The following is a 25,348-nucleotide window of genomic DNA, read 5'->3' on the forward strand; positions in this document are numbered from 1 at the left end:
CTGAAGCACCAGAATCTAGTCTCAATTGTCTAATACATCTTGCTACAGAAGGCTTTGATTCAATGAAGATGCCCTACCAATCCAGACAGCTAATAATTTTCATGTCCAAATGAACTGCACCGATGTTTTATTTCTCCTCACATCATTCCATATATAATATTGGCCTGTCATAAGCTTCCGCACAGATCATGACGTGGTGAATTTATTTGTGTATCTTCCTAGACGAACCAAACCTTATATTCCCAGCACAATAGAACAGAAATGGCTGCACTTCTACTCATGTCGAACCAAAGTACCTCATGATTATCCTTCACATTTTAGAGATTTGAAGAAATAAATATTACCCTCGACATGTTGCCCAGAAAATTCACCCTCCCTTCTCATCACAGATTAATTTTAGGGTTCCAAAACAATCAGTGGGGTTTTCCTTGTCATCTACCAAGACCCCCAAATTAAGGATTATTCAAACTCCAGTAGGTTTCTATCAAGGTCAAAGAATAGAGGTGTACTGTATTGCTTCTGCTCTCTTCAGATATATCAATATGTGCCCAGCATACACTTTGAAACTACGGTTCACTGACAAAAGCGCGAGTTCGAAATCGTGCCGAAGAATGAGGACAGAAGCGCGCTGACAACAGCGCGCCGATAGAAGCGCGCCGACAGAAGCACACTCTTAACCTAACCCTAAAGGTAATCCTAAACGTAACCCTGAACCTAACCCTGAACCTAATCCTAAACCTAACCCTGAACCTAACCCTGAACCTAACCCTAACCCTAACCCTTACCCTAACCCTTACCTTAACCGTAATGGCGCTTCCGTTGGCGCTCTTTTGTCAGCACGCCTTTGTGGGCGTGCTATCGACGTCACGGTTTTATCGACGTGGTTTTGTCAGCGCGCTGTTGTCGGGCGGGCTTTTGTTGGGTCGCGGAAACTACTTTATGACTAGAGGTGGGTTACTCCCTGTTCGGCCCGGTTTGGCTGAACCGGGAGTGGAATTCAGGCCTGCGTCACAGAACCAGCAGCGACCCAGACTGCCATGCCCCCGAACCAGTTCCTTCACTGCTGCTGTGCCACCACCATTTTGATTTTTAGTGACTGCGTGTTCACTGTGAATTGTTCTGCGCATGCGCAGGAAATCTGGCAGCAACTCACCCCCATTGAGGATCCATTTCCATTTATTGAATTTATAGGCCGCCCAATCCCGGAGGACTCCGGGCGGCTTACAGAAATAAGAAATATTAAAAAGGATTAAAACAAATAAGACACAACACATTAAAAGAAACACAACATGCACCCAGTCAAAGCGGGGCTGGACCTCAATCAAGAGGTCAACAGCCCCAGGCCTGCCGGAAAAGCCAGGTTTTGATAGCTTTACAGAAGGCCATGAGAGTGGGTAGGGACCGGATCTCTGGGGGTAGCTCATTCCATAGGGCCGGAGCAGCAACAGAGAAGGCCCTACTCTGAGGCATCGCCAGCCGGCATTGTCCAGTTGATGGCACCCGGAGAAGGCCCATCCTGTGCGATCTTATCGGTCTTAGGGAGGTATGCGGCAGAAGACGGTCTCGTAGATATCCGGGTCCTTGTTGAAGTGGTTGTTTTTTAAAAAAATGAACTTCGGAAAACTTTGTTCTACAGGAAATATGGATGAAGGTTTGTGCTCAGGGGATGCATCCTCCCCCCACATTTGTTCAACTTAGAAAACTACAGTTATGGCTAGTAAGATTATGACATATTTGGAGTGGGCAGACCCATTGTGTTTATGGCTGTAGTTTGTAGCAATAGCAATAGCAGATTTTTTTATATACCGCTTCATAGGGCTTTCAGCCCTCTCTAAGCGGTTTACAGAGTCAGCATATCGCCCCCAACAACAATCCAGGTCCTCATTTCACCCACCTCGGAAGGATGGAAGGCTGAGTCAACCCTGAGCCGGTGAGATTTGAACCGCTGAACTGCTGATCTAGCAGTCAGCCTGCAGTGCTGCATTTAACCACTGCGCCACCTTGGCTCTGTGTGTGTGTGTGTCTCAATAGGCAAATAGATAGACACCTATTCCTTTTGTTTCCAGTAGAAAAAATGCTGCTCAGAATGGTTGGTTTTGATGCTGATTTGTAGCAACATAATCTGGATGTATTCTGGAGTTTGCAAAGTGAGAGTCATAGATTGCATAAGACCAGCAGACTTCTAATTTCCCACATTTCTTCTACAGAGGGGTTAGTGACCTCTACTGAAGGGAGAAAACAATTGCTTGATTAGCAATTTCAAGAAACATACTGGAGATCTTTGGGGACACATAAGACTCGAACGAATTTCACAGGATGAAGTATTGCTAGTTATCAAAACCCTTGCTGGTTGCAACAGAACACAGCATTTTATTAGATCATAACCCTAAAAAAAAGCCTTATAGAAAACTGTTGTGGCCTAGCAGGAGCTGTTGGAGCTGCCACCAGACTCCGTCAGTGAGGGGCCCTATGAGTCGGCTCTGAAGGAGGTGGAGGACCCTGGACAGGGTTAAGACTCCGAGCAGGGCGCAGAGAGGCTGGTTGGCCACCAGGAGGCGCCTTAGCCTTGAACCAGTGTGGAGGAGACAAGGGAGTTGGTCCTGGATGCCCGGCAACGGCATCTTAAGTGTATACATATACATACATACATACATACATACATACATACATGTTCTGACCCCCTCCTCCGTCCAGTAACAAAAGCCGAGACAAGCTTAATTAGAATGTCCTTTAATAACAAGACCAGAATCTTGGTGGCTGAAAGCCAAACAAACAAACAGATAAGGACCTTGGCAGCAAGTCCGACAAACCTTGGCAGCAATCCAGCCTGCCAAGTTAGTTACGTTCTCTTTAGTCAATGCGTTGACTTCTGCAAAAGGGGTGTGTCACAAGCAGTCTTTTTTATAGTCTGGAGAGGAGCCTCATGATTACCAGCTGAGCACAATTACCTCCTGTAATTACGTAATTGTTCTTGACACTGAGTAGCTCTTCGATGGCGTGCATCCAGGAACAACTCAGGGTCTACATCCTCCAGGGCTGACTCGTAGGGCCCCTCGCTGTCGGAGTCTGGTGGCAGCTCCAACAGCTCCTGCTGGGCCACAACACACACATACACACACACACACACACACACGTCTAGTCTAGATCTATACTAGTCTAAATAGATCTATACTAGCCTCCCTTTATTTATTTATCAGCACACACACGCACACTATATATGTGTGTGTGTGTGTGTTGTATTTGTGCTGATAAATAAATAAAGATAATAAATAAATAAAAATCAGCACAAATACAACACAAATGTAACAAAGGCAACAGTAAAAATATTGGGTTTCTGTCTCTCTCTCTCTCTCTCTCTCTCTCTCTCTCTCTCTCTCTCTCTCTCTCTCTATCTATCTATCTATCTATCTATATATATATATATATATATATATAAAATCCCAGTAAGGGTATGGCTAGCTGATGAGATATGAGATACATACATACATACATACATACATACATACATACATACATACATACATACATACATACATACATATGAGGGAGAGGGGGGAGGGAGAGAGAGATTCACAAAGCATGGTGATGTTAATTAGATGGTGATTAGATAGCATGTTCAAGAATATTTCATGTTTTCTTAAGTGGCGTATTCAGTTTATGGCTTAATGTAGCCAAACTGGACATTATATACAGAAATTTGTGTCTGGATCTTTCAGTGTCATTTATTTCAAAACAGATCCTGAAATTGTTCAGGTGTGGTAGCATTGGTAAAAAGTTTTCATATGTAGGAATAACGTCATATATACAGATTAGCAAAGGATTTTGACACTTTATAATAAATAGCCTTTAAAAATGGCATAGAGATGCCATGTGCTGTCAGTAACTCATATCTGATGCTTGCAAGAATTTTGGTAGTCACTCCTGACAATAGCTTGCTGTGCCCTTGGCTTAAGCGGCGAACTCATGTACTAAACAATATCAAAGTTACTACTGTTTTCAAAGCTGTTGTGTCAAATTATACAACGCATCAGCAATTCAACCATTAAGAAGAAAAAGGAAATTCACATTCATGTTTAGATACATGGTGAGACCATCTGTTCCCAAAACCTGCATATTGACATCTGATTAATGTCATACGACAGAAAGAATTATAGACATAAAGACAGGAAAATAAGTAGTAAGAAGAGTAATGGACAGCCTCTTCATTCTGGTTTTGAATCCATCCACAGATTGCTTAAAGCCCATCCATCATTGACTGGTATCTCCTTTCCAGTTTTTTCATGAAAGGATGCTATCCTCAACTGATATAAAAATTTGTCTGCTCCTGGCTTAAAAGAAGAAAAGTGACAGTGTGGCTGCATTTGTACAGCATGTTAAAAATATTTTTTTTTAAGAAAGATAATTTAACTTCCTTTCCCATTTTGTTCCTGCTTTGCTACACTTGTAATATTTCCTGTTAGCAAGGTTTTGCAACCGAACCACATGCAAGAGAAAAAAATCTTTGACCTGCTGTAAAGCTTTTCACAAATGAAAGAAGAAAGAAGGAATATCTCATTCTTACTTTACAGTTCTGTCTGTTCTGTTGACAACACCAGTTTTATCCTTGGTGCTATGACACTGCCTTATTTTATGCTCCATGTTTGCTTGTAATTAGTTGGATAAATGTAAAAAATAGTACTTTCCCCCTTATCCAGGGGTGGGTTCCTGCCAGTTCTAACCTCTTCTATAGAAGAGGTTCCACAAATCTACAGTACTGTTTAGAACTGGTTCCATCTCCCTCCCCTTGCCCGTCTGCACATCAACAAGATGAAGAGTGAGAGGAGGGATTCTGGGAGTTGAAGTCCACAAGTCTTAAAGCTGTCAAGTTTGAACACCTCTGGGTTTTTTTTTCTAAAGGGTTAGGAATGCAAGGGTCTTGTAACTTGATAGCTTTAAGACTTGCGTGCTTCAAATGCCAGAGTTTCTGAGCCAACATTTTGGTTGCTAAGCTGAATTTCATCACATTTTACAAGTTGGCCACGCCCACCCGATCACATGGCCAGCAAGCCACTCCCACAAAGCAGGCCACTCCTACAGAAGAGGTTCTAAAAAAATTTGAAACCCACCACTGAGTATGATGTATATCAGTTTATTTGGGGGAAGGTTGGAGAAAGGATTCTCATCAGGGAAAGCATCCGTTCTGTATGAATTTTGCATGAATTCATGGCAGAGGCTAGATTAATATGGCTGGTGGCTTTATTATTTATTTAGTTAAGGGAATATTAAGTACTGCTGTGCAAAAGGTGAGTTTTAGAATATGAAAGAAAAGAGAGGAAAAAATAGCTCAAATGCTCCTATGACTCATATTATTCTCCGATGGGAAAGAACTTCCATGAAATAAAGAGACCAACAAACAGACAGACAGAACAGACAGACAGACAACTGATCGATATGTTTTGAGTAGAACATAGTGTCAGTTAACTACATGTTGATTTCACTGGCTTTTTTGTCCTAACGTATATATAAAAAAGACTTTTGGTTAAAACCTTTCTATATGTTTAATATTATTATTATTATTATTATTATTATTATTATTATTATTATTATTATTTTATCAATTTCATATATACATTCACAATTATATGATCTCATAACTGTTATTAATAATATGTATTTATAACAATTTTTCCCTACTGTTGACAATATACTTGAAGATTGATTTTTTAACATCCCATAGATCCATCTTATCTTACAACGGTCCTACTTCTTCTTCCCTCCCTCCCTCTTTCCTTCCCTCGTTTCTTCTCTCCTACTCCCCTTCCTTCCCTCCCTCCTTCCCCTTCCCTCCTTCTCTCCTTCCCTCCTTCCTTCCCTCCTTCCCTCCTTTCTTTTCTCCTTCTCTCCTTCCTTCCCCCTTCCTTTCCTCCTTCCTTCCCCCCTTCCTTCTCTCCTACATTCCCTCCTTCCTTCCCTCCTTTCTTCTTTCCTTCTCTCCTTCCTTCCCTCCTTCCTTCCCTCCTTTCTTCTCTCCTTCTCTCCTTCCCTCCCTCCTTCCTTCCCTCCTTGCTTCCCTCCCTCCTTCCCTCCCTCCTTTCTACCCCCCTTTCTTCTCTTTCTTCTCTCCTTCCTTCCTTCCTTCCTCCTCTCCTTTCCCTTCTCCATATTACAAATTACAATTTTTTCCATATTACAAATTACAATTTGTGGGGTTACAAATGAAAGGGCGACATCTGTAGTTTTGGAGAGGGGCATTTGAGACACAGATTATGGCTCTGTCAGACATGTTGTCTGATGAGAAAGATGGGCAGGAAGAAGAGGCAGGTCCACCAAGTTACAATAGTGTTGTGTTCTGACCCCCTCCTCCGTCCAGTAACGAATGCCGAGACAAGCTTAAATAGAATGTCCTTTAATAACAAGGCCAGAATCTCGGTGGCTGAAAGCCAAGCAAACAAACAGATAAGGACCTTGGCAGCAACTCAGACAAACCTTGGCAGCAATCCAGCCTGCCAAGTTAGTTACAACAACAGTTCTCTTTAGTCAATGTGTTGACTTCTGCAAAAGGCCCGTGTGCACCAGCAGTCTTTTTTATAGCCTGGAGAGGAGCCTAATGACCACCAGCTGTAATTGCGTGATTGTTCTTGACGCCGAGTAGCTCTTCAATGGTGTGCATCCAGGAACAACTCACTGCTGTTGTGGCCCCGCAGGAGCCGTTGGAGCTGGCACTAGACTCCGACAGCGAGGGGCCCTATGAGTCGGCCCTGGAGGACGTGGAGGACCCTGGACAGGGTTCCGACTCCGAGCAGGGCACAGAAGGACTGGTTGGCCACCAGGTGGATCAGTGAGGAGGAGACAAGGGAGAGTGATCCAGAAACCAACAGTGATGCACGCCGTCGAAGAGCTACTCGGCGTCAAGAACAACTACATAATTGCAGGAGGTAATTACACTCAGCTGATGGTCATTAAGCTTCTCTCCAGCCTATAAAAGAGACTGCTTGTGCCATGCCCTTCTTGCAGAAGTCAACGCTTGGCTAAAGAGAAACTAACTTGGCAGGCTGGATTGCTGCCAGAGTTTGTTTGAATTGCTGCCAAGGTTTGTCGGACTTGCTGCCAAGGTGCTTATCTGTTTGTTTACTTGGCTTTCAGCCACCGAGAGTCTGGACTTGTTATTAAAGGACATTCTCATTAAGCGTGTCTCGCCTTTCGTTACTGGACGGAGGAGGGGGTCAGAACAGATAAGTATAGATTGATTTCATTTGATTAAAGTTTGCAGTGCTTTTAACACACCAATGGGGTTTGATCTAAATCCACATTCACCTTTGTTTCATTTTTACCATTGGCAACCAAAAAGGGGACTTGGCAAGTCTAAGATTGATTTATAGGGAGAGGAATTTTATTTGGGAAAGAATCTCCCTTTCGTGATGCCATTTGTTATCTTACTGCCAGGATATGAAGACTTCTCCTCACACATTAATGACAAAATAATTACCCAGAATAGCATTCAGGCAAATCCAGATGGTTTTCTCTTTTTTTTTCCAAATTGCATTTTATTTTCCTTCAACAGAAATGTATGCAAAAAAATATGCGAATGCAAAAACCTCACAGCCATACCCTTCCTTTTCACACCCTCTGGGCATCCAGTCTGTTTAACATAAAAAGACATCTGTGTAACCGAAATACAGTAGAGTTGTTTGGTGATGTTCGTCACCTAAGAGATTCGAGTTCTCATTTTAGCCAAACTCTTCGATTTAAAACATTAGCAACTGTTTCCTTTTTAAAAGTGTTCCTGCCGATCGCATTTATTTTTATGCCTCAAAACTATTTTTCTTTTCTTTTTCTAATTATCTGCAAAGAATTTTGTGTATTTGTATCTCATCCTTCCTTCGAGAACCCCAGGAACTATATGTCACAGGGTTATTTTTCCCCCCAGTTGAATGTTCATCTAAATAAAATGAGTTGAAAAATGAAGGAGAGAATGAATTTACATCAAGAGAATTGTGATAAAATGCACGAAGCACTACAAAATAATGGAAGAGCCTCATACCTGCGGGGACATCATTGCTATTTATTTGCTGATTGGGTGAACTACTGAATAATGTTGTGCTTCAGGTGATATGAAGCGATGCAAATGTTCCATCTTTGTTGTCAGATCTCAGAACCCTTTTTTTTCTTTATTGTATTACTACTTCTATTACAATAATCTAGTAATGAAATGGAACTCTCAACAAGGCCAGGCATTTTCAAGAAATCTATTCCTCTCGCTCCTTTCATCAACAACCAATAAATCTACCGAACTGGTGTGAATCTATAGGAACCCACCTCTGATACTGCTGGAACTTGACTGAATTCTCCCACAAAAGACTTGTTTCCTTTTCTTGGTCACTGATCAATGTATAATTCCCTATTTTTTTTAAAAAAAAAAAACCTATGCACTTACCTTATTTTTAATGTACATTATGGAAGCTACAGAGAAACATGGAGTTTCACCAGAAACAACTATATCACAAAATGACAAAAGCCTCTGCTAAATAAACATTTAACCACATGTAATGTTTTAAAGAGGCATAAACAGCTCTTGCAATGTCTAATCTTACAGGTGGTAAACATAATACCTGGTAGAGTATTATTTTTAGATATATTGTAAAAAGAACAAAACCTACATTTATTCTGCCATCCATATAGAATATTTGTAATGTACAATTCTCAATGATACTTCAGTTTCAATTCAGAAAAACACTCACGGGGAAGAACGTAATAATTATGTATACTATTTTTAAGCTTCCACTTGCAGTTCTGCTAGTGGCATTCACATCTTTTCTTCCTCTTATTTAATTCAAGCCTTGAAAGCAAAGGGAAAGAACAAATTAACACTTATTCATTAATCTGCTTCATTCAGTTCACTTGCAGAATTGAGATTTTTCTTTTCTTTTTGGACTGTGTTTCTGACTGAAAAACTTCTAATGTGAATTACTGTGGAATGTAATGGGTCTTCTCAATGCTAGCAATTTGCAAAATAATCCTAATACGGGATTGTACTGTAAGTAGTCAGACTTGGTGATTTCTAAGAAAAGATTTGTGGCTTGGTGAGTTGATAGTGAAACCTTGCAAAAAGCTGTTTCTTTTGCTTTAGATCACAGATTACCAGGACTTTAATCCTATAGACAATTACCTGAGGAACACATCCTACTTTAAGCCACCCGGAGTCCTTCAGGATTGGGCAGCATATAAATTTTCGTGACCTGTCAAAAGCGCGGAGGACAAAATCGCGCTCGACGAAAGCGCGCATGTGACGTCATCACAGCGTGACGAAAAAAATTAAAAATTGAAATAAAATTAAAATTAAACCAAGCCGATTCACATAAAGGTAAGCGTTAGGGTTAGGGTTAGGGTTAGGGTTAGGTTAAGGGTTAGGTTAGGGTTAGAGCGTTAGCGTTAGGTTTAGCGTTAGGTTAAGGGTTAGCGTTAGGTTTAGCGTTATGTTAACGGTTAGGTTTAGGGTTAGATTTAGGGTTAGGTTAAGGGTTAGGGTTAGGGTTAGGTTTAGGGGTAGGTTTGGGGGGGTTAGGGGAAGGTTTTAGCTTTATTTTTACATTTTTCGATCACAGCGCGATGTTTTCGTCGCGCTGTGATGACGTCAAATGCGCGCTTTCGTCGAGCGCGATTTTGTCCTCCGCGATTTTGTGGTGGAACCTAAATTTTAATAATAAATAATAAAATAAATACTTAATTTAATGATTATTATTGCTGAGTAGACATAAGTTTGAACTGTCACAGTGGTACATGGAAATGGGAAGACTAGTTCAAAAAAAAAACCCTTTTTAAAACTTAGTAAATATTACAAAATGGAAAGTGAACATTAATTCATCAATTGGCCTATAGTTTGAAAATACTTCAGGAAGTAATTTATGCAAGTTGTAGGTTGTTTAAAGAATGGTAAATCCATTTATCACTTTCATTAATAGGGTAGCTCCCACACTAAATACATTTAACATGACAGAAACAGGGTATCTAATATATTATTAATAAAGACCTGTTGATTATATTGGCAACACTAACATAATAATGTTAGTTATACAGTATCTATATCTATCTGGTATCTCTTTACATAAGGGACACATCTTTGTAAAAGATTTGTAAAATTGCATTCAGAGGTGGGTTCCTACCAGTTCGCATCTATTCGGTAGAACCGGTTCGTCAAATCTACCGAACCGGTTAGAAGAGGTTCCACCAGTGGACCCGGAAAGCAGGCCACGCCTACAGAAGAGGTTCCAAAAATTTTTTGAAACCCACCACTGGTCCTTGGATGTGATTATTCTACACTATCATGCTCATATTTATAAAACTCAGTGCCTCTGTGAAAGGTAAGGATGACTACTGCGTTTGTGGTGCAATCAGAACATTGCGTGTGTTGAAGTTGTTTAAACGCAAACCAAAGATGCCTTTTGAAAAACAAGTTTACATCATATTCTTATGCATGTCAGTGCTGTGTGTGAGGTAATTTAAGGTGGTTCTGACAAGTGTCGTCGGCATCTTCATATCCGGTCACATGGGCGGCAAGCCACTCCCATCCAGTCACATGGGCGGCAAGCCACTCCCACAAAGGAGGCCACACCCACAGAGTAGGTTCGAACAATTTTTGAAACCCGCCACTGATTGTATTAGATATATAACATATGATGGTGATCTGTTCAATCGTGACCAATTCACCGTGGTTCTATGAACTGGCTCTCCAAACATTTTCCAATTTTTTAAAATTGATACTTTCAGTTGTTTTATGCTCTAGATGGTATCAGCTTTGATGGTGTTTTAGCCACTATGGGTTTTGGTCTGTTCATCTCCTTTTCCTGCCAATCATTCTAAGCATAATTGCCTTCTCCTGTGAGTTTGAGCACATTACATGGCTGAAATAAAAATAAGGTAGAATGTTGTGATTTTGCCTTCCAATGATACATCTGATTTTATGCATTTCGGTATTCGCTTGTTTATCTCCTTTGTTTCCCAAGGAGCTTATGCCAACACCACAGCTTGAACAAGTTGATTTTCCTCTTTTTTTTTCATGGTCCAAGATAGCTGGACTGTAGGTAGCTATGGGACACCCAATAATGCAGACTAATCTGCATTTTGTTGCCAGGCTGATGTCCTTGCTTTTCCACACTTGACTCATGCTGATCATTGCTGTGCAGCCCAGGACAATTTGACACTTTATTTCTGGACCTTATCCACCGCTTGGATCAATCTGGGTCCTAGGAAAGTGAATTCTTGCCAGGGACACGCAGTCAGGGGAGGCAGAGCCTCACCACTGTCATCATGAAAAGAAAAGGAAATGTAAAAGGAAAAAGGCAAGAGCTGAAGTCAGGCTGAGCTAGTTGCTCCCAGAGTCACCGTGGATGACTCTGCTTAACTGTTTTAAAAAGCCTCTAGAAAAGCGCCCTCTACAGGAGGAGGCAGGAGAACGACGTGCCTCGTCTAGTCTGACTTTAGGCGTTTTATGATCACTCGAGCAGAGTTAAGCAAGGGTTAAAAGCCTAAAAATTCCTGACGTAGGTGAGGCACGTCGTTCTCCTGCCTCCTCCTGTAGAGGGCGCTTTTTGGGAGGCTTTTTTAAACAGTTAAGCAGAGTCATCCACAAGTCTAAAAAAATTTGAAACCCACCACTGTGTCAGTGCCTCACCAGCTATAAACCTCACCGCACGTCACTGATTCTTGCACACATTCAATCTCTTCACTGACAGTTCTTATTTTGACATTTCCCTTCCTGGCAGGAAGATGCCAAGCTTCTCACTTTCTTCTTTAATCCTTATGATCATATGCTTTCTTTAATTTCTGAGAAGAGCGCTGTATCGTTCAGCATAAGGAAAGTTGTAAATGCTCCTCCCTCCCATTTTTCTCCTTTTTTTTAATTCTTCAGGATCCAGCTTGCTCATAATCACTTCAGCATACAGATTGAAAAAGAAATGTGAAAGAACATAGCCTTAATGCACTCCTTTCTCTATCTTGAACCAGTCAGTGTCTCCATATGGTGTTCAAGCAGTGGCTTCCCGATTTGTATACAATGATTGCAGCAACTTGACCAGATGTGTTAGTAACCTGTTGTGACTCAGCAGAAGTTTGCTGTGAGTTGAGTCGGGATGCAGGATTAACAATGCAGCTGGGGCTCGTTAGTGTCGTCTTCTGGAGATAAAAGGACTGATGGTGCCATGCCCTGGTTGCAGAAGTCAACGTTCATCGTTCGTTCATGGTTCATTGTTCATCGGTCGTGGTTTGTTTGTGAGAGGCACTTGGAGAAGTGATTTGCTTTCTTTCTGTACACCAGGTTTGGCCATAAGAGATCTTTGTTTTTGCATTCTGTTATCTTCTCGCCAGCGACTTTATTTATGTTCATTTTGGGCTTGGTCTGAGCCAAGGACTGATAAAGTTATTTCCTTTTAAGTCTGTCTGCCTGCCATCTTTGAACGAGCGAAGGAGGGGGGGGTCAGAACAGTAACCCCAGGCCTTCTAAGTCTCTCCACAGCTGATCATGATCAGCACAATCACAGGCTTTCTTGTAGTCAATAAAGCAGGTATTGAGGTTCTTTTGATGTTTTTGAGATTATTTCCAGGACCCAGCATAGATTTGCAGTTGAGTCACAACTGTCCTAAACCCTCCTGAAGCCAGTTTGAACACCTGGTCTTTCAATGGTCAGCACCAGATGTTGTTGCATGATATTAAGGAGAATCTTGCTAGCGTGAGGGATGAGAGCAATTGTGTGGTAATTGGAGCAATCCTTGTAGTCACCCCTGCTCGACAACGGAATGAATACTGATTATTTCTGATCCTGTGTCCATTATTCATTCCCCAGATTTTCTGGCACAAGGTTGTGGTGACTGTGGGTGTACAAGGCTCAGCCATTCTATGGGGATAGCAACACCTGGAATCTTACTGTTTGGCAACTGCCCACACATTTTCTTCCTGCGAGGAGAGTGTGTGTGGGGGGAATGACTCTCTTTGTTGCTGCCATAAACCTCTTCTCTATATTCCTGCCATCTGTTCTTCATACCTTGCTGGTCGTTCTTTTCCCTGATTGCTTTTGATTATGCTTTTTCTGAGTAGAAAATAGTTTTCAAATCCTTTTGAGTTGTGCAAATGCATTTCCGGTGTGTCCCTTCGTGCAGTTTCCCCCACCCCTCAAATAATGGTACAGACACCACTTTGTGCCTATAAACATGAGAGATTGTCAGGAAAAAAATAATAATTCTAGGAATATTCGCTAACATGTTTTCTCTCATTATCTCTTGGGGCGTAACTGGAGTTCGGTTTTGAGAAAAGCCGTTCCTCGTTTGGAATTAACTAGAATTTTTAAAATAGAGGCAGAGAAAGAGAGTCTCCACAATTCACAAGGAGGAGAAGTACAGTGAATAATAAGTAATGCACATGCTTCGCATGTTAAAAATGGTTTAGGTTACGTTCCAGAAGATTATTCTTTTTTTATGGAATGTTTTTTTTTCCTTTTAGTTACCGAATTAAGTCCATTAATGTTAATTGTAATCATTTTTCTTTCCTCCATGTTTATACTTTATATACAGGGTTTATATATTATTCTTTTTCTTTTTGCATGAGGTAAGCTCTTGGCCATTTGATTTTTATACCTCTTTAAAAGAAGGATAAAGTTTAGTCCTCAGTTATTTTTACTAGGTATATGTACTGACTTTACAGTGGTAGAGACCAATTTGATTCTGCACCTGATAACTGCAGCAAGACTGTTGGTGGCGCAATATTGGAAGAAGGAAGACTTGCCTACAATCCAAGAATGGACATTGAAAGTAACAAACTTAGCTGAAATGGCTAAAATATCGGCATATCTCAAAGATCATTCAAATGAGAGATATAAACGAGACTGGAAAAAATGGATTGACTATATACAAAATAAATACGGGACCAAGAAATTCCAGTTAGCCTATGCTTAAGATCAGAAATGATTTAAACTGTTAAAAGTCAGTTCAGTAAGAAGAAGCTAAGGTCAATCTAGAATGTCATTAATTTCTTTATTTCTTTTTTCTCAATAGATTTTAGACTGTGTTAGTTAAAAATCCATACCGTGTACGGGTTCTGGGAAGTCGGGGGGGGGGAAGGAGGAGGGGGGGTGGGGGGGTGGAGGGAGGGAGGGGTACACACAACAAAAAAAAATTGTACTTCAATGTCTTAATGATTGACAAATGATGACATATTTGTGTTTTTTTTAAAGAAAAATAAAAAAGTTTTGTTCAAGATTTTTATACCTAGAAAGGTTTTTACTGTTGATAGTCAGTAATTGAAACAAATCAGAACTCTACTCAAGATAGAGGCAGATATTTAAAGGGGTTTGGTGTGACATCAGCTCATCCTTCCTTTTGGTGGAAAGCTCAGTTTAGAGGTTATTAAAACAATTTCCTTGAATTCTAACTAGTTGGAAAAGAAGATGGAATATGTACACATTTCATTTCATTGTATTTGTCTTGTATGCCGCCCTCTCCCGGAGGACTCCGGGCGGCTCACAACAGACAAGGGAAAGGGGATAAATAGACAAAGACAACACTTTAAAAAAGACGCAACATTCACAATTTCCGTGGGGCTGGATGTTTCACAAGCCCCCCGGCCTGCTGGAGCAGCCAGGACTTGGTGGCTTTGCGGAAGGCCGGGAGGGTAGTAAGGGTCTGGATCTCCACGGGGAGATCGTTCCAAAGGGCCGGAGCTGCAACAGAGAAGGCTCTCCCCCGGGGAGTCGCCAGCCGACATTGGCTGGCCGATAGAATCCGGAGGAGACCTAACCTGTGAGATCTTATCGGTCTGAGGGAGGTAATCGGCAGGAGGCGGTCTCACATGAGAACTCGGCTAATAATAGATCATTTTAAAATTAATTATTTCTATCAGTGTAGATTAGGAAAAAAGGCACAGTAATAGCAAAATAATTTAATTGGCATTTCAGAATAATGAGTCCAATTTGGCTAGTTCACCTATGCCTTCTCATCAGATGAAAAATTGCATCATACTAGAAGTATAATTGGAAGAAATGTATATTTCCACTGTTTCACATTTGCTTGCTTATTACTCAATGACTTCAACATCTAGGAAGGATATGCAGATGTAAATGAGTCACACCAGACTAGAATCACATCACATTTCAAGCAAAATCTCTCTCTCTTTTTTTTCCAATGAAATCATGACTCAGGACTACTTTTGGCAAAGGGCCTCAAAGTCATATTTTGTGTATAGACTTTGCAACAAAAGTTCTGTGTACGGGATCTTTGCCTCTTAAATCATTGCACTGGATCAGGCCTTTATTACAAACCTTGTTCCCTCTGATCAGAACGATTCTATAGCCTACAAGAGTAGGCAAGAGAGATTAATTACCTAATTCATTATACATAATCTTCCTATTATTTATTAGACTTTTATGTAGCCTTCACCAAATCTAAATAGCTTACAACTCAATAAATATACATAATTACAAATAAAACAATGGTGACAAAATGTATGTGTCCTACCATAATTATCTCACCCTAAAATATAACATTGATGGTACTGCATCTCATTCAGGACAATACATTCTAACCTTCCAAAATAACAAGATCTTGACTAGCCTTTAAGAGGAAAAAGACTATTCTTGCCTCTGGGTAAAACTGTTCCAAAGAAAACATTTCATGCTTTGTTCTAGTACATAATACAAAAAAAACTTAAGACATTTTCCCTCAACTACAGAAATCATTATAATTGATGGAATGAAAGTACAGAATGAATAGTGTTAGGAATACAATCTAACGGTTGGGTTGGCAAAATATATAAATCATATAGCAATGCTATACCTGTTTCTTTAAATCATACTGTAAAATGTGATTGGTTGCTGTTTTCCTCAATCGGCCATAAGAGGGAGCCAGAATGACTGTTAGCTTTCTGTTTGTTAGATGCTGGGCTGATCTGATCTGAGTGTTTTGGAAGCTGGCTGTTAGAAAGTGCCGTGAGCTATTGTAAGTTTTGCAACTGCTAGCAAACTTTGAGTAGCAGACTGTTTGTATGATTATGGACTATGTTATTTGGATTATTCCTTAACTGAAAGACATTAATGACTGACTGTCTTATCCATGTATGACTTGGACTGTTTGATGGACTCTGATACCTCTATTTCCACGAAAGTAAAAGCCTATTTAAACTGCAGTGTCTCTGTATGCTGGTTTGTGTGTTCTCCAACACAACTCTCACAACTCTTCTCTGAACGCACTCATTCTCCCAACGGGGAGCTTATCTAACAAATAGTACTAATATCAATTGTAAATGTTAATTCAAACAGCAGTCCCAATAATTGCAGGCAGATTCATAAATGCATATGTCAATACAATCATCAATGCTATTGCCATAGCTACCACGTACTGCTACTGATAATAATAATTTATTAAATTTATATTCTGCTTTACTTACATAATGTCATACATCAAACTTTTATATCCATGAAAACTGTCCCAAACTCCATACCACAAATAATACTCTCTTGATAAAAAGGAAAAATAGACTATACTTGCCTTTTACTGCATTGTCACAATACACAGTATGGAACATAAATAAATACTACAAAAATATTTAAAGGATCACGGATAATGCTTTCATAGGCACCCTTATTTCGTAGTGTTATTGGAGGAAGCAAAAGTGTCACCTCTCTTGGATGCAACTGTACAAAAGTGCAGAATGAAGCAAGATTGGTGATATATTGAAAATTATTAAAATAGCATTTCCCAAAGGGATAGCTGTTGCAGCCCAGCAGGTGCCGTTGGAGCTGCCACCAGACTCCGACAGCGAGGGGCCCTATGAGTCAGCTCCGGAGGAGGTGGAGGACCCTGGACAGGGTTCCGACTCTCAGCAGGGCGCAGAGAGGCTGGTTGGCCACCAGGAGGCGTCTGAGCCTTGGACCAGTGGGGAGGAGACAAGAGAGAGCCGGAGGCCAGTAGTGAGTTGTTCCTGGATGCACGCCATCGAAGAGCTACTAGGCATCAGGAACAATTACGCAATTACAGGAGGTGATTGTACTCAACTGGTGGTCATTAGGCTCCTCTCCAGACTATAAAAAGGCTACTTGTGCACACGCCTCTCTTTGCAGAAGTCAATGCAGGATTGAATGTCGGAGGACAGTACTGGGAGCTTGGCAGGCTGGATTGCTGCCAAACCTTATCTGTGTTTATTGCTGCCTGAGTTTGTCTGAGTTGCTGCCAAGGTCCTTATCTGTTTGTTCTGCTTGGCTTTCAGCCACTGAGGTCTTGGTGTCTTGCTATTAAAGTACATTCCAGTTAAGCTTGTCTCGGCATTCGTTACTGGATGGAGGAGGGGGTCAGAACAGATAGCTATGTTGCAACTGTCCTGTCGCTCAAAGGCTTAGGAAAGATAGCATAATAAAGGGAGCAATATGTATTTATCGGTTCTTATTTCTCCATATATTTTTTACCTAATCCAAAAAAAAAAAAAAAACCAAAAGAGAAAAGGAAAAAACAAGGTCAATGAATGGGTGGACCTAGCAGTTGTATTACTGAGCAACTCCTGAGCAGAAGCAATCAGTTTCTGCAATACCATTAAATTTCCACAGATCTAAAACAGGACATTGCTTCTCCTCTTGTTGTAATATAGTTCCTTGTGTAGGTGTGGGTCACTCATGGCCCAGTTCATAACGGGGCATGCAGAGCCACGCTGAACCACACAGGAGAAAACAAACTCCTAAAACGCCATAACATCCTGATAGTTCATAACATAACATCCTGAGATGTGCCCTACCAATGACGCCCAGGATTTGACCATATATAGACAGAACTTCCCTGAGCAGTAGATTAGAAATTGTACTTTTACAGGTTGTTTTTAATCACATGCTATTGCTCCTCCTGCCTTTGTCCTATCTCAATAAAAGGGGCTCTCAGACCCCCAATCTGGGTCGCTCCATCCCGAGAAAGATCGTCTCCTGTCTTTTCCCCACATTGGCCTCATGGACATCCTCTTATCCTTCTAACATTTACTTTCAGTTCAAGACATGTGTCCGTTTCCCTGTGACATTAATGACAAAACCTCATCAATATATCCTCTCAGAAAACCTTTTAAAACCAAGTGTTCCCCTTCCATTTTTTCTTTAAAATACCTTCTCTGTCTTTTAAAATGAAAAAAAAACCAAGATCTTCATCATAATTGTCATCAAGCCACAAACACGTTACTTTAATTTGAACTCCTGCGCTAAGCAGGAACTGGTCATTCCTAAATCTACGTTTCTACAATTTTATATCTTATCTTCCCTTCTCCTCCCCACACCTTCCCTAGCATCTTCCACCAAGTTCAGGTTCCACTTTTTTTTTCAGAGATTGTGACAGAAATTGACCAACTGACCTGTTACCCGAGTCTGATGTTGTGGGCTGAGAGACAAGTGACTGGCCCAAAATCACCCACTTAACTTTGATAGCAATAGCAATAGCAGTTAGACTTATATACCGCTTCATAGGGCTTTCAGTCAGCATATTGCCCCCACAGTCTGGGTCCCCATTTCACCCACCTCGGAAGGATGGAAGGCTGAGTCAACCTTGAGCCGGTGAGATTAGAACCGCTGAACTGCAGATGACAGTCAGCTGAAGTGGCCTGCAGTACTGCACCCTAACCACTGCGCCACCTCGGCTCTTTTTGATGCATAAGACAGGACTAGAACTCTCAGCCTCCTGGTTTCAAGGCTTGTGCCTTCACTACTAGATCAAACTGGCTCTCCTCATACCCATTGCTGGAAGCTTTAATTTCATTATCACCGATCTCTTGCACATAACCTTCACACTTCGTTAAAATGTGGCCATATCTAATATTACCATAATTCTAAACACAGTAATAGCAACAACAGTAGCAACAATAGCAACAACAGTTGTATACTGCTTTTGTTCCTTGCATTGGGCATGATTTATTTAGCTGAATTCCACACAATACAATAAATCAGAATTATTATCCATCACAGAGCACATTCCATCACTCTTATGCGTCCAGTTTATATTTATAAGGTATAAAACTGTGTCGTTCTTAACAGAGAAAGATTTGCAGATAAACATATATGTGTATACACACAGACACAGCTGCTCTATGCAGCATACTACCCAAATGTTGATGATATGGAAAGAAAAGAGATAAGGAAGGAAAGGAGAAAGTTTGATTGGAACAAATGTCTATTCGGGTAGCAATAACAATAACACTTAGATTTATATACCGCTTCATACTGCTTTTACAGCCCTCTCTAAGGAGTTTACAGAACAATTCGGGTCCTCATTTTACCCACCCCAGAAGGATGGAAGGCTGAGTCAACCTTGAGCCTGGTGGGATTTGAACTGCCAAATTGCAGGCAGCCGACAGTCAGCAGAAGTAGCCTGCAGTACTGCACTCTAACCACTGCGCCACTGAGGGTAGCTGAAAAATCTAAATTTTACAATGAAATAAATACCCACCCCAGTTTACAAGACATTATAATTGATTTGTGTCTTAAGATGTATAGGATGTCTGGTATCTGAAAGGATGCTAATTACTTTGAACAAAATAATAATATCACCAATCAAATTATGCATAATTAAAAAGATAACATTCAATGCTCGAGCCCCTTTCAGTTATACTTTCTTAAGGAAGGGAGGAAGGAAGGAAGGAAGGAAGGAAGGAAGGAAGGAAGGAAGGAAGGAAGGAAAGATTTCACCTGGGATGATTTCGAAGATGATATTAAAATAGATGCCTGTTTCCTTAACCATTTTGTTTCGGTAGTTCTCAGTTCCATTATTATCTGGTCCTCAAGGACAATTTTAGAGATTCTTGAATTATGTGACAACTATTATCTGCCATGAGAAACTAACTGCTCATACCAGTAAGAAAAAGCTGAATTGTGGATAGCAGATTATATTGGCAAATGAGCAAGCAAGGATTTACAAGAATTTGGGACTCAGGACTACATAGAAATAATTGTGCAGTAAATATGGACCAGACTTTTCCCCCACTTTGCTGACAAGTGAGAAATCAAAGGATTATTCAGAAGGAATATTGGCTTCCTTTCTTTCTTCCTTCCTTCCTTTCCCTTCTTCCATTTCTTGTTTGCAAATATTGACATCACAATAATACCACATGAGAGAGAGGGGGAGGGAGGGAGGGAGGGAGGGAGGACATGCAGATGTGAAATCTTTTACGATGGGCTCCTGGAAGGGAAACGGAAAGAGACTGAATTTTTAGTTCTGATTATGCTCTATTGTCCAATCAACACATATATTTCTAGACTCATGAAGATCTATTTTAACTGCAGAGCACAATTAGCATATATTGGTTTATTAAATCAAAATATCCCTCCTCCTCCTAAAGCTGAAAATATATTACAAAACATATTACAAAAAAGCATCCCTCATGCATAAAGAAGTAGGATAATCTTACAATGTTGATACAAAAATACTTTTTTTAAAAAACATACACAGTATATGCATTGTTTTCAAAGTACTCTTTCCCATGATTTGGTTGAGAATATCATCTTCTGGCCCTATTAGAAGTTCCACTTAAATTAGAGTCTATAGTGTAGTTTTCTGAAAACAATATTTACCTCCAAAGTGAAAAGGATATGAATAGTTTTTTCCTGAGTGTTAAAAACGATCTGTGCTGCACACAGTCGCACAATTCCTTTACTAAATTGTCTTGGCAAATGTTATCGAGAGGAGACACTTCCGTACTTTTCAGTGGTGTACAATAGATAATTATCTTATGAACTAAGTGCACCTGGATATTTGTTTTCAATCATTATACCTATGGCCAGCTCATCAAAACGTCAATCTCTAAACTCCCTGATATTGGTAGGAGAGGGGTACTGTTTACTACTCTTCCCATGAAGCCATTTCAGCACTTGGAGCTGTGGACAGCAAGCCACCTTAACTATTCTGCCAAAGCATATTAACAACCATTATAATTCATTGTTTTATACAGAATAGACCTTGAAGGATAGTTACAAATCACATGGGGTTTTGTACTCTAGTTCACTAACATGGATTGGTTCCACTGCCACAACACACACAAATGTATATTAAGGGGGGAAACGATTGAAGAAAATGAGTGATGCCTTGAACTAGTACTTTTTCATTCTTTACTTTTAAATTGTACATTAAATTGTACATACACCATACCGTGTATGGCCAACAAGCCTATAGGCGACCCAAAATCCAAGTATATACCTAAAAGTGCCATTTTAACGACAGTTCTATTTGGCAACTCCACCCAAAGTAAACAATACATTGATTTTATTTTTTCTGAGATTGTGTCTTAAAAATATAGCTAACCTCCAGATCTACTAGCGGTACACGAAAATATTTCCTCATCTCTTTCCTTCACATCTCGGAGCTGCAAAATGCTCCTGTGATTCTCCTGATTCTCTCTCCCTCCCGTAACCAGTACACTAAATAACTCCCTGTGATAAAAGTACACAATTGTGTTTACAGCCCTTTCACGCGTAACAGACACATACATATCACGATGGTGATGTGTATGAATATCTGAGTTAAAATGCTTGAGTTAATATGAGTTATGTTTGTTGACTGTGGAGGAGATGTACCAAAGTTTATTTGTGATCGACTGATACACTTTCTATAGATGTAAAGAAAGATGTTGTACTTGTTTCAAATTAAAATTAAAAAAATTTTTAATAAAAAAAATAAAATGCTCCTCTGATTCTCCTGATTCTCTCTCCCTCCCGTAGCCAGTACACTAAATAACTCCCTGTGATCAAGTACACAATTGTGTTTACAGCCTTTCAGACACATTGTAGAGGTCCAGCAGACGTCTGAAAGAAAGGAAAACCAGGGGTGCCAACGAACCCTGCTTTTCACGTCTAAGGATCCTACAGTCAGGCTTTTTTTCCCAGTGCTAAGTGTTAAGATTAAAACTCCCAGCAACTCCCCATCCAGAGGAGCAAATCAGAGTTTCTGGGTGAAATGCACATAACAGTAAATAGGGGTTTATGCCATAGTGGGAGAGGGAGGATTGAAGCGGTCCAGTTCTTGCCTCCTCCCCCTCCAGTGTCCATTCCTGCGTCAGAAGCAGGTGGGCAGGTAGCAAGGCTGACATTTTCCCAAGGAGAAGGATCTCCCTGAACGACAGCTCCATCAAGGCCTCCCCACTTCTCTGACAACCACCCTCCCTTCCCCCCCCCCTTGGCTACTGGACTATTCTTCTGCCTAGAACCCATCTGCCCTCCCGCCCCTCATCCAAGCCCCTCTCTAGCTACCCCACCCGTCTTGAGCCTCTCTGGAGAGCCCTTCCCAGCCTAGCCCCTGCCCTGCCTTGCGCCCATCCTGGGGGAGCGCTCTGGTGGGGTTAAAGACCCTCTGGTCTCCTCCTCCGACGCCGTTCCTAAGTGTTCTCCAAACAGCCCCCACCCCCGCTTTCCTTCCCATCAATAGGAGCCGCCGCCCCTCCCCTGAACCGCGGGGTAAGCAACAGCAAACGCAGCGCAAGACCCCCTCGGACCTTCTCTCCCTCTTAAGTCTCCGCAGCCTCGCAGCCATTCCAGGAGACCCCATCCCCAAACAAGGAAGAGTCCTAGGCGCCCCCCCACTCCCCGGGGACCCCGAGCCCCCCTGTTCAAGCGCACCAGTCGGAAAACCCCGGGCGAGATGGGGCTGAGCCCAGGGCGGGGGACTCACCAAACATCTGGATGTGGCCTTTGGTGATGGGGTTGAAGCTGCCGCAGGCCAGCAAGATAACGTGAGTCTTGGTGGTCTCGGTCATGGCTGGCTTCTGCTTGGCTTGGCGCTTCCCTAGGAATCCCGCTCGCCCGGCCTCTCCTCTCCTTTCTGTGTGTGTCTCTCAATGTGTCTGCAGAGGCAAAGGGGGGGAGCAAGAGCTCCCAGACGCAAACCGCGTCATTCCCCCCCCCCCGGCCCTGTTTTAACGCCTTCAGTGCCAGGCGGAGTTGGCTTAACTCTTGGGCACCTCCAAGGCGCCTCGGCTCTTCAGGCAGAGGGTGAAATACCCTCCTTTTTGCCCCCTAGGATATTGGAATCATTAGTGGTACTTAATTTGTTTCCCCCCCCGGGGGGGGGGGGAGGAAGACAAATACGTACTTATGTTCAAGCCAGACTGGAAGCTTAAAAGGCAACTCAAAGACGACAAGCTCCTGTATTCTGCTGGAGATAATCCAGAATCATGATTTCTAATACATGCTAGTCTTGTCTTGGCACTCACTAAAGCAGATTATGTCCCCCCTTTTTATCCTCTTATTTGAATGAAAGTATAATGGGTGGGTGGGTGGGTGGGAACCATTGCTAATGCTTACAGTTTCACAATCTCAATCCTGCAACTTTCCTGCCATATCCATGTAGTGCTACACTCTCTGGAGGGGAGGGGAGGGAGGAAAGGGAGGGAGGGAAGAGAGGGGGAAGGAAGAAAAGAAGGAAGGAAGGAAGGAAGGAAGGAAGGAAGGAAGGAAGGAAGGAAGGAAGGAAGGAAGGAAGGAAGGAAGGAAGGAAGGAAGGAAGTGATGAAAGAAATGTCCTTCTGGGTTCGGCTCCAAGTGGGGGAAAAGACACTGGAGACATGGAGGCTGCTTGGAAAGATGGTTTATTGTTGGACAGGACCACATGGCTTGAGGCCTGAACAGAAAAGGTGATCACATGCTTCAATGTTGGTGGAGAAGAAGAGAAGGGCCGAGGTAGGGGCTTGCTAGGCTTTTTATAACCTGTTCAGTCCCACCTCTCTGTTTCTTGTTCCTGTGTAAGAAACGTATTCTGATTGGTTGTCAGACTCCCATGGGGCCATGCAGGGGCAACTCTCTGGGCTGCGTTTTGAATCCAGGTTTGGTTGAGTTCTCGAATGCCATGTGGTCAGTTGGGTAAAGTTCCTTAATCCCATCCCCCCTGGAGTTGAAGTGGAGAAGTCTTTATTATGTAAAGAGGACTAGCTTGGCCTTCTTAATGGCCCATTGACAAAGTGGGGATGGGCAGGAAGCTACAGGCAGCTATTCTGTCTTTTAAAACAGGTTCCTTTCTTTTCACATCCAGAGAAATATTCTGCCTTTTCAATATTTCCTAGGATATTTCATTTTTCTGGTGAGAGGGCTGGGTGATAACTTCCCACGGAAGGAAGGAAGGAAGGAAGGAAGGAAGGAAGGAAGGAAGGAAGGAAGGAGAGTTTAAATCCTGTTTTATTCGCGATGGTATTATATACAGCATCCATAATGCCAACCCGAGTGAGGATGAGGATAAATCACAGGAACATTTTGCACCTTGCAGTATCTCATCTTAAAAGAGCAAATAGAGGTTCAAGAGACCACACACTAGCAAGGTAAGATGACAAAGGAAAACAAATCCCAGTAAGAGAAAAGATTTAAATATGATTCTGCTGTTAAACTATATCAGATACACTGATGTGCCACCATCAATGCCTTTCTCATTGTACTTATCTACTGATATGATGAGTTCAGCTTCACTACCTCACTAGTTAGTTCAGCTTTAAATTTAATAATCTGCAACTACTATTGTTCTCCTTGTAGTTTGTGCTAGACTGGGTTCCTACCAGTTCGCACCTATTCAGTAGAACCGGTTCGTCAAATCTACCGAACCGGTTAGAAGAGGTTCCACCAGTGGACCCGGAAAGCAGGCCACACCTACAGAAGAGGTTCCAAAAGTTTTTGAAACCCCACCGCTGGTCCTTGGATATGATTATTCTACACTATCAAGCTCCTATTTATAAAACTCAGTGCCTCTGTGAAAGGTAAGGATGACTACTGCGTTTGTGGTGCAATCAGAACATTGCGTGTGTTGAAGTTGTTTTAACGCAAACCAAAGATGCCTTTTAAAAAAGAAGTTTACATCCTATTCTTATGCATGCCAGTGCTGTGTGTGAGGTAATTTAAGGTGGTTCTGACAAGTGTTGTCGGCATCTTCATATCCGGTCACATGGGCGGCAAGCCACTCCCATCCGGTCACATGGGGCGGCAAGCCACTCCCACAAAGGAGGCCACACCCACAGAGTAGGTTCGAACGATTTTTGAAACCCACCACTGGCTAGAGAATAAGTAGGCTAGCTTCTCTGGAGCTTTCCTTTGTCAGAAGTAACCAGGTTTACTTTTGCTTGGTTTCTGCAAAATAAAGTAGCCCACATAAGGTTAACTGGCTATTGTCTCCTATTGAGAGTTTTGACATATGTGCACACGTGATTGGTGTGTTTTGATTATGTGCCATCAAGTTGCTGCTGACTAATAAGGACCACATAGGTAGACCCTCTTCATGATTATCTGTTCCCAGCCTGGTCATTCAGTTCTCCCAAGAGGACACTCATATTTGCTATAATTGAGTCCATCCACCTTGCCGTGGGTTGCCCTCTTTTTACTTCTCACTTTTCCAGCATTATAGG

The 25,348-nt window shown here is 41.7% G+C and overlaps 1 protein-coding gene across 1 annotated transcript in view; it reads right to left on the bottom strand.

Annotated features, from left to right (window-relative positions):
- Nucleotides 1–22,827, bottom strand: part of NMNAT2 (nicotinamide nucleotide adenylyltransferase 2) — a 72,325-nt gene extending 49,498 nt beyond the window's left edge. Inside the window, exon 1 of the mRNA XM_087726971.1 lies at nucleotides 22,639–22,827. Within this exon, the coding sequence (XP_087583097.1) occupies nucleotides 22,639–22,723 (85 nt within the window). The 5' untranslated portion in view covers nucleotides 22,724–22,827. The remainder of the gene's footprint in view (nucleotides 1–22,638) is intronic.
- Between the last annotated feature and the right edge of the window lie 2,521 nt (nucleotides 22,828–25,348).

This window comes from Thamnophis sirtalis, unplaced genomic scaffold (genome assembly GCF_051295495.1).
Source record: "Thamnophis sirtalis isolate CommonGarterSnake01/CBP01778 unplaced genomic scaffold, rThaSir2_p1.2 scaffold_12, whole genome shotgun sequence".
In the NCBI taxonomy this organism is placed as follows: Eukaryota; Metazoa; Chordata; class Lepidosauria; order Squamata; family Natricidae; genus Thamnophis; species Thamnophis sirtalis.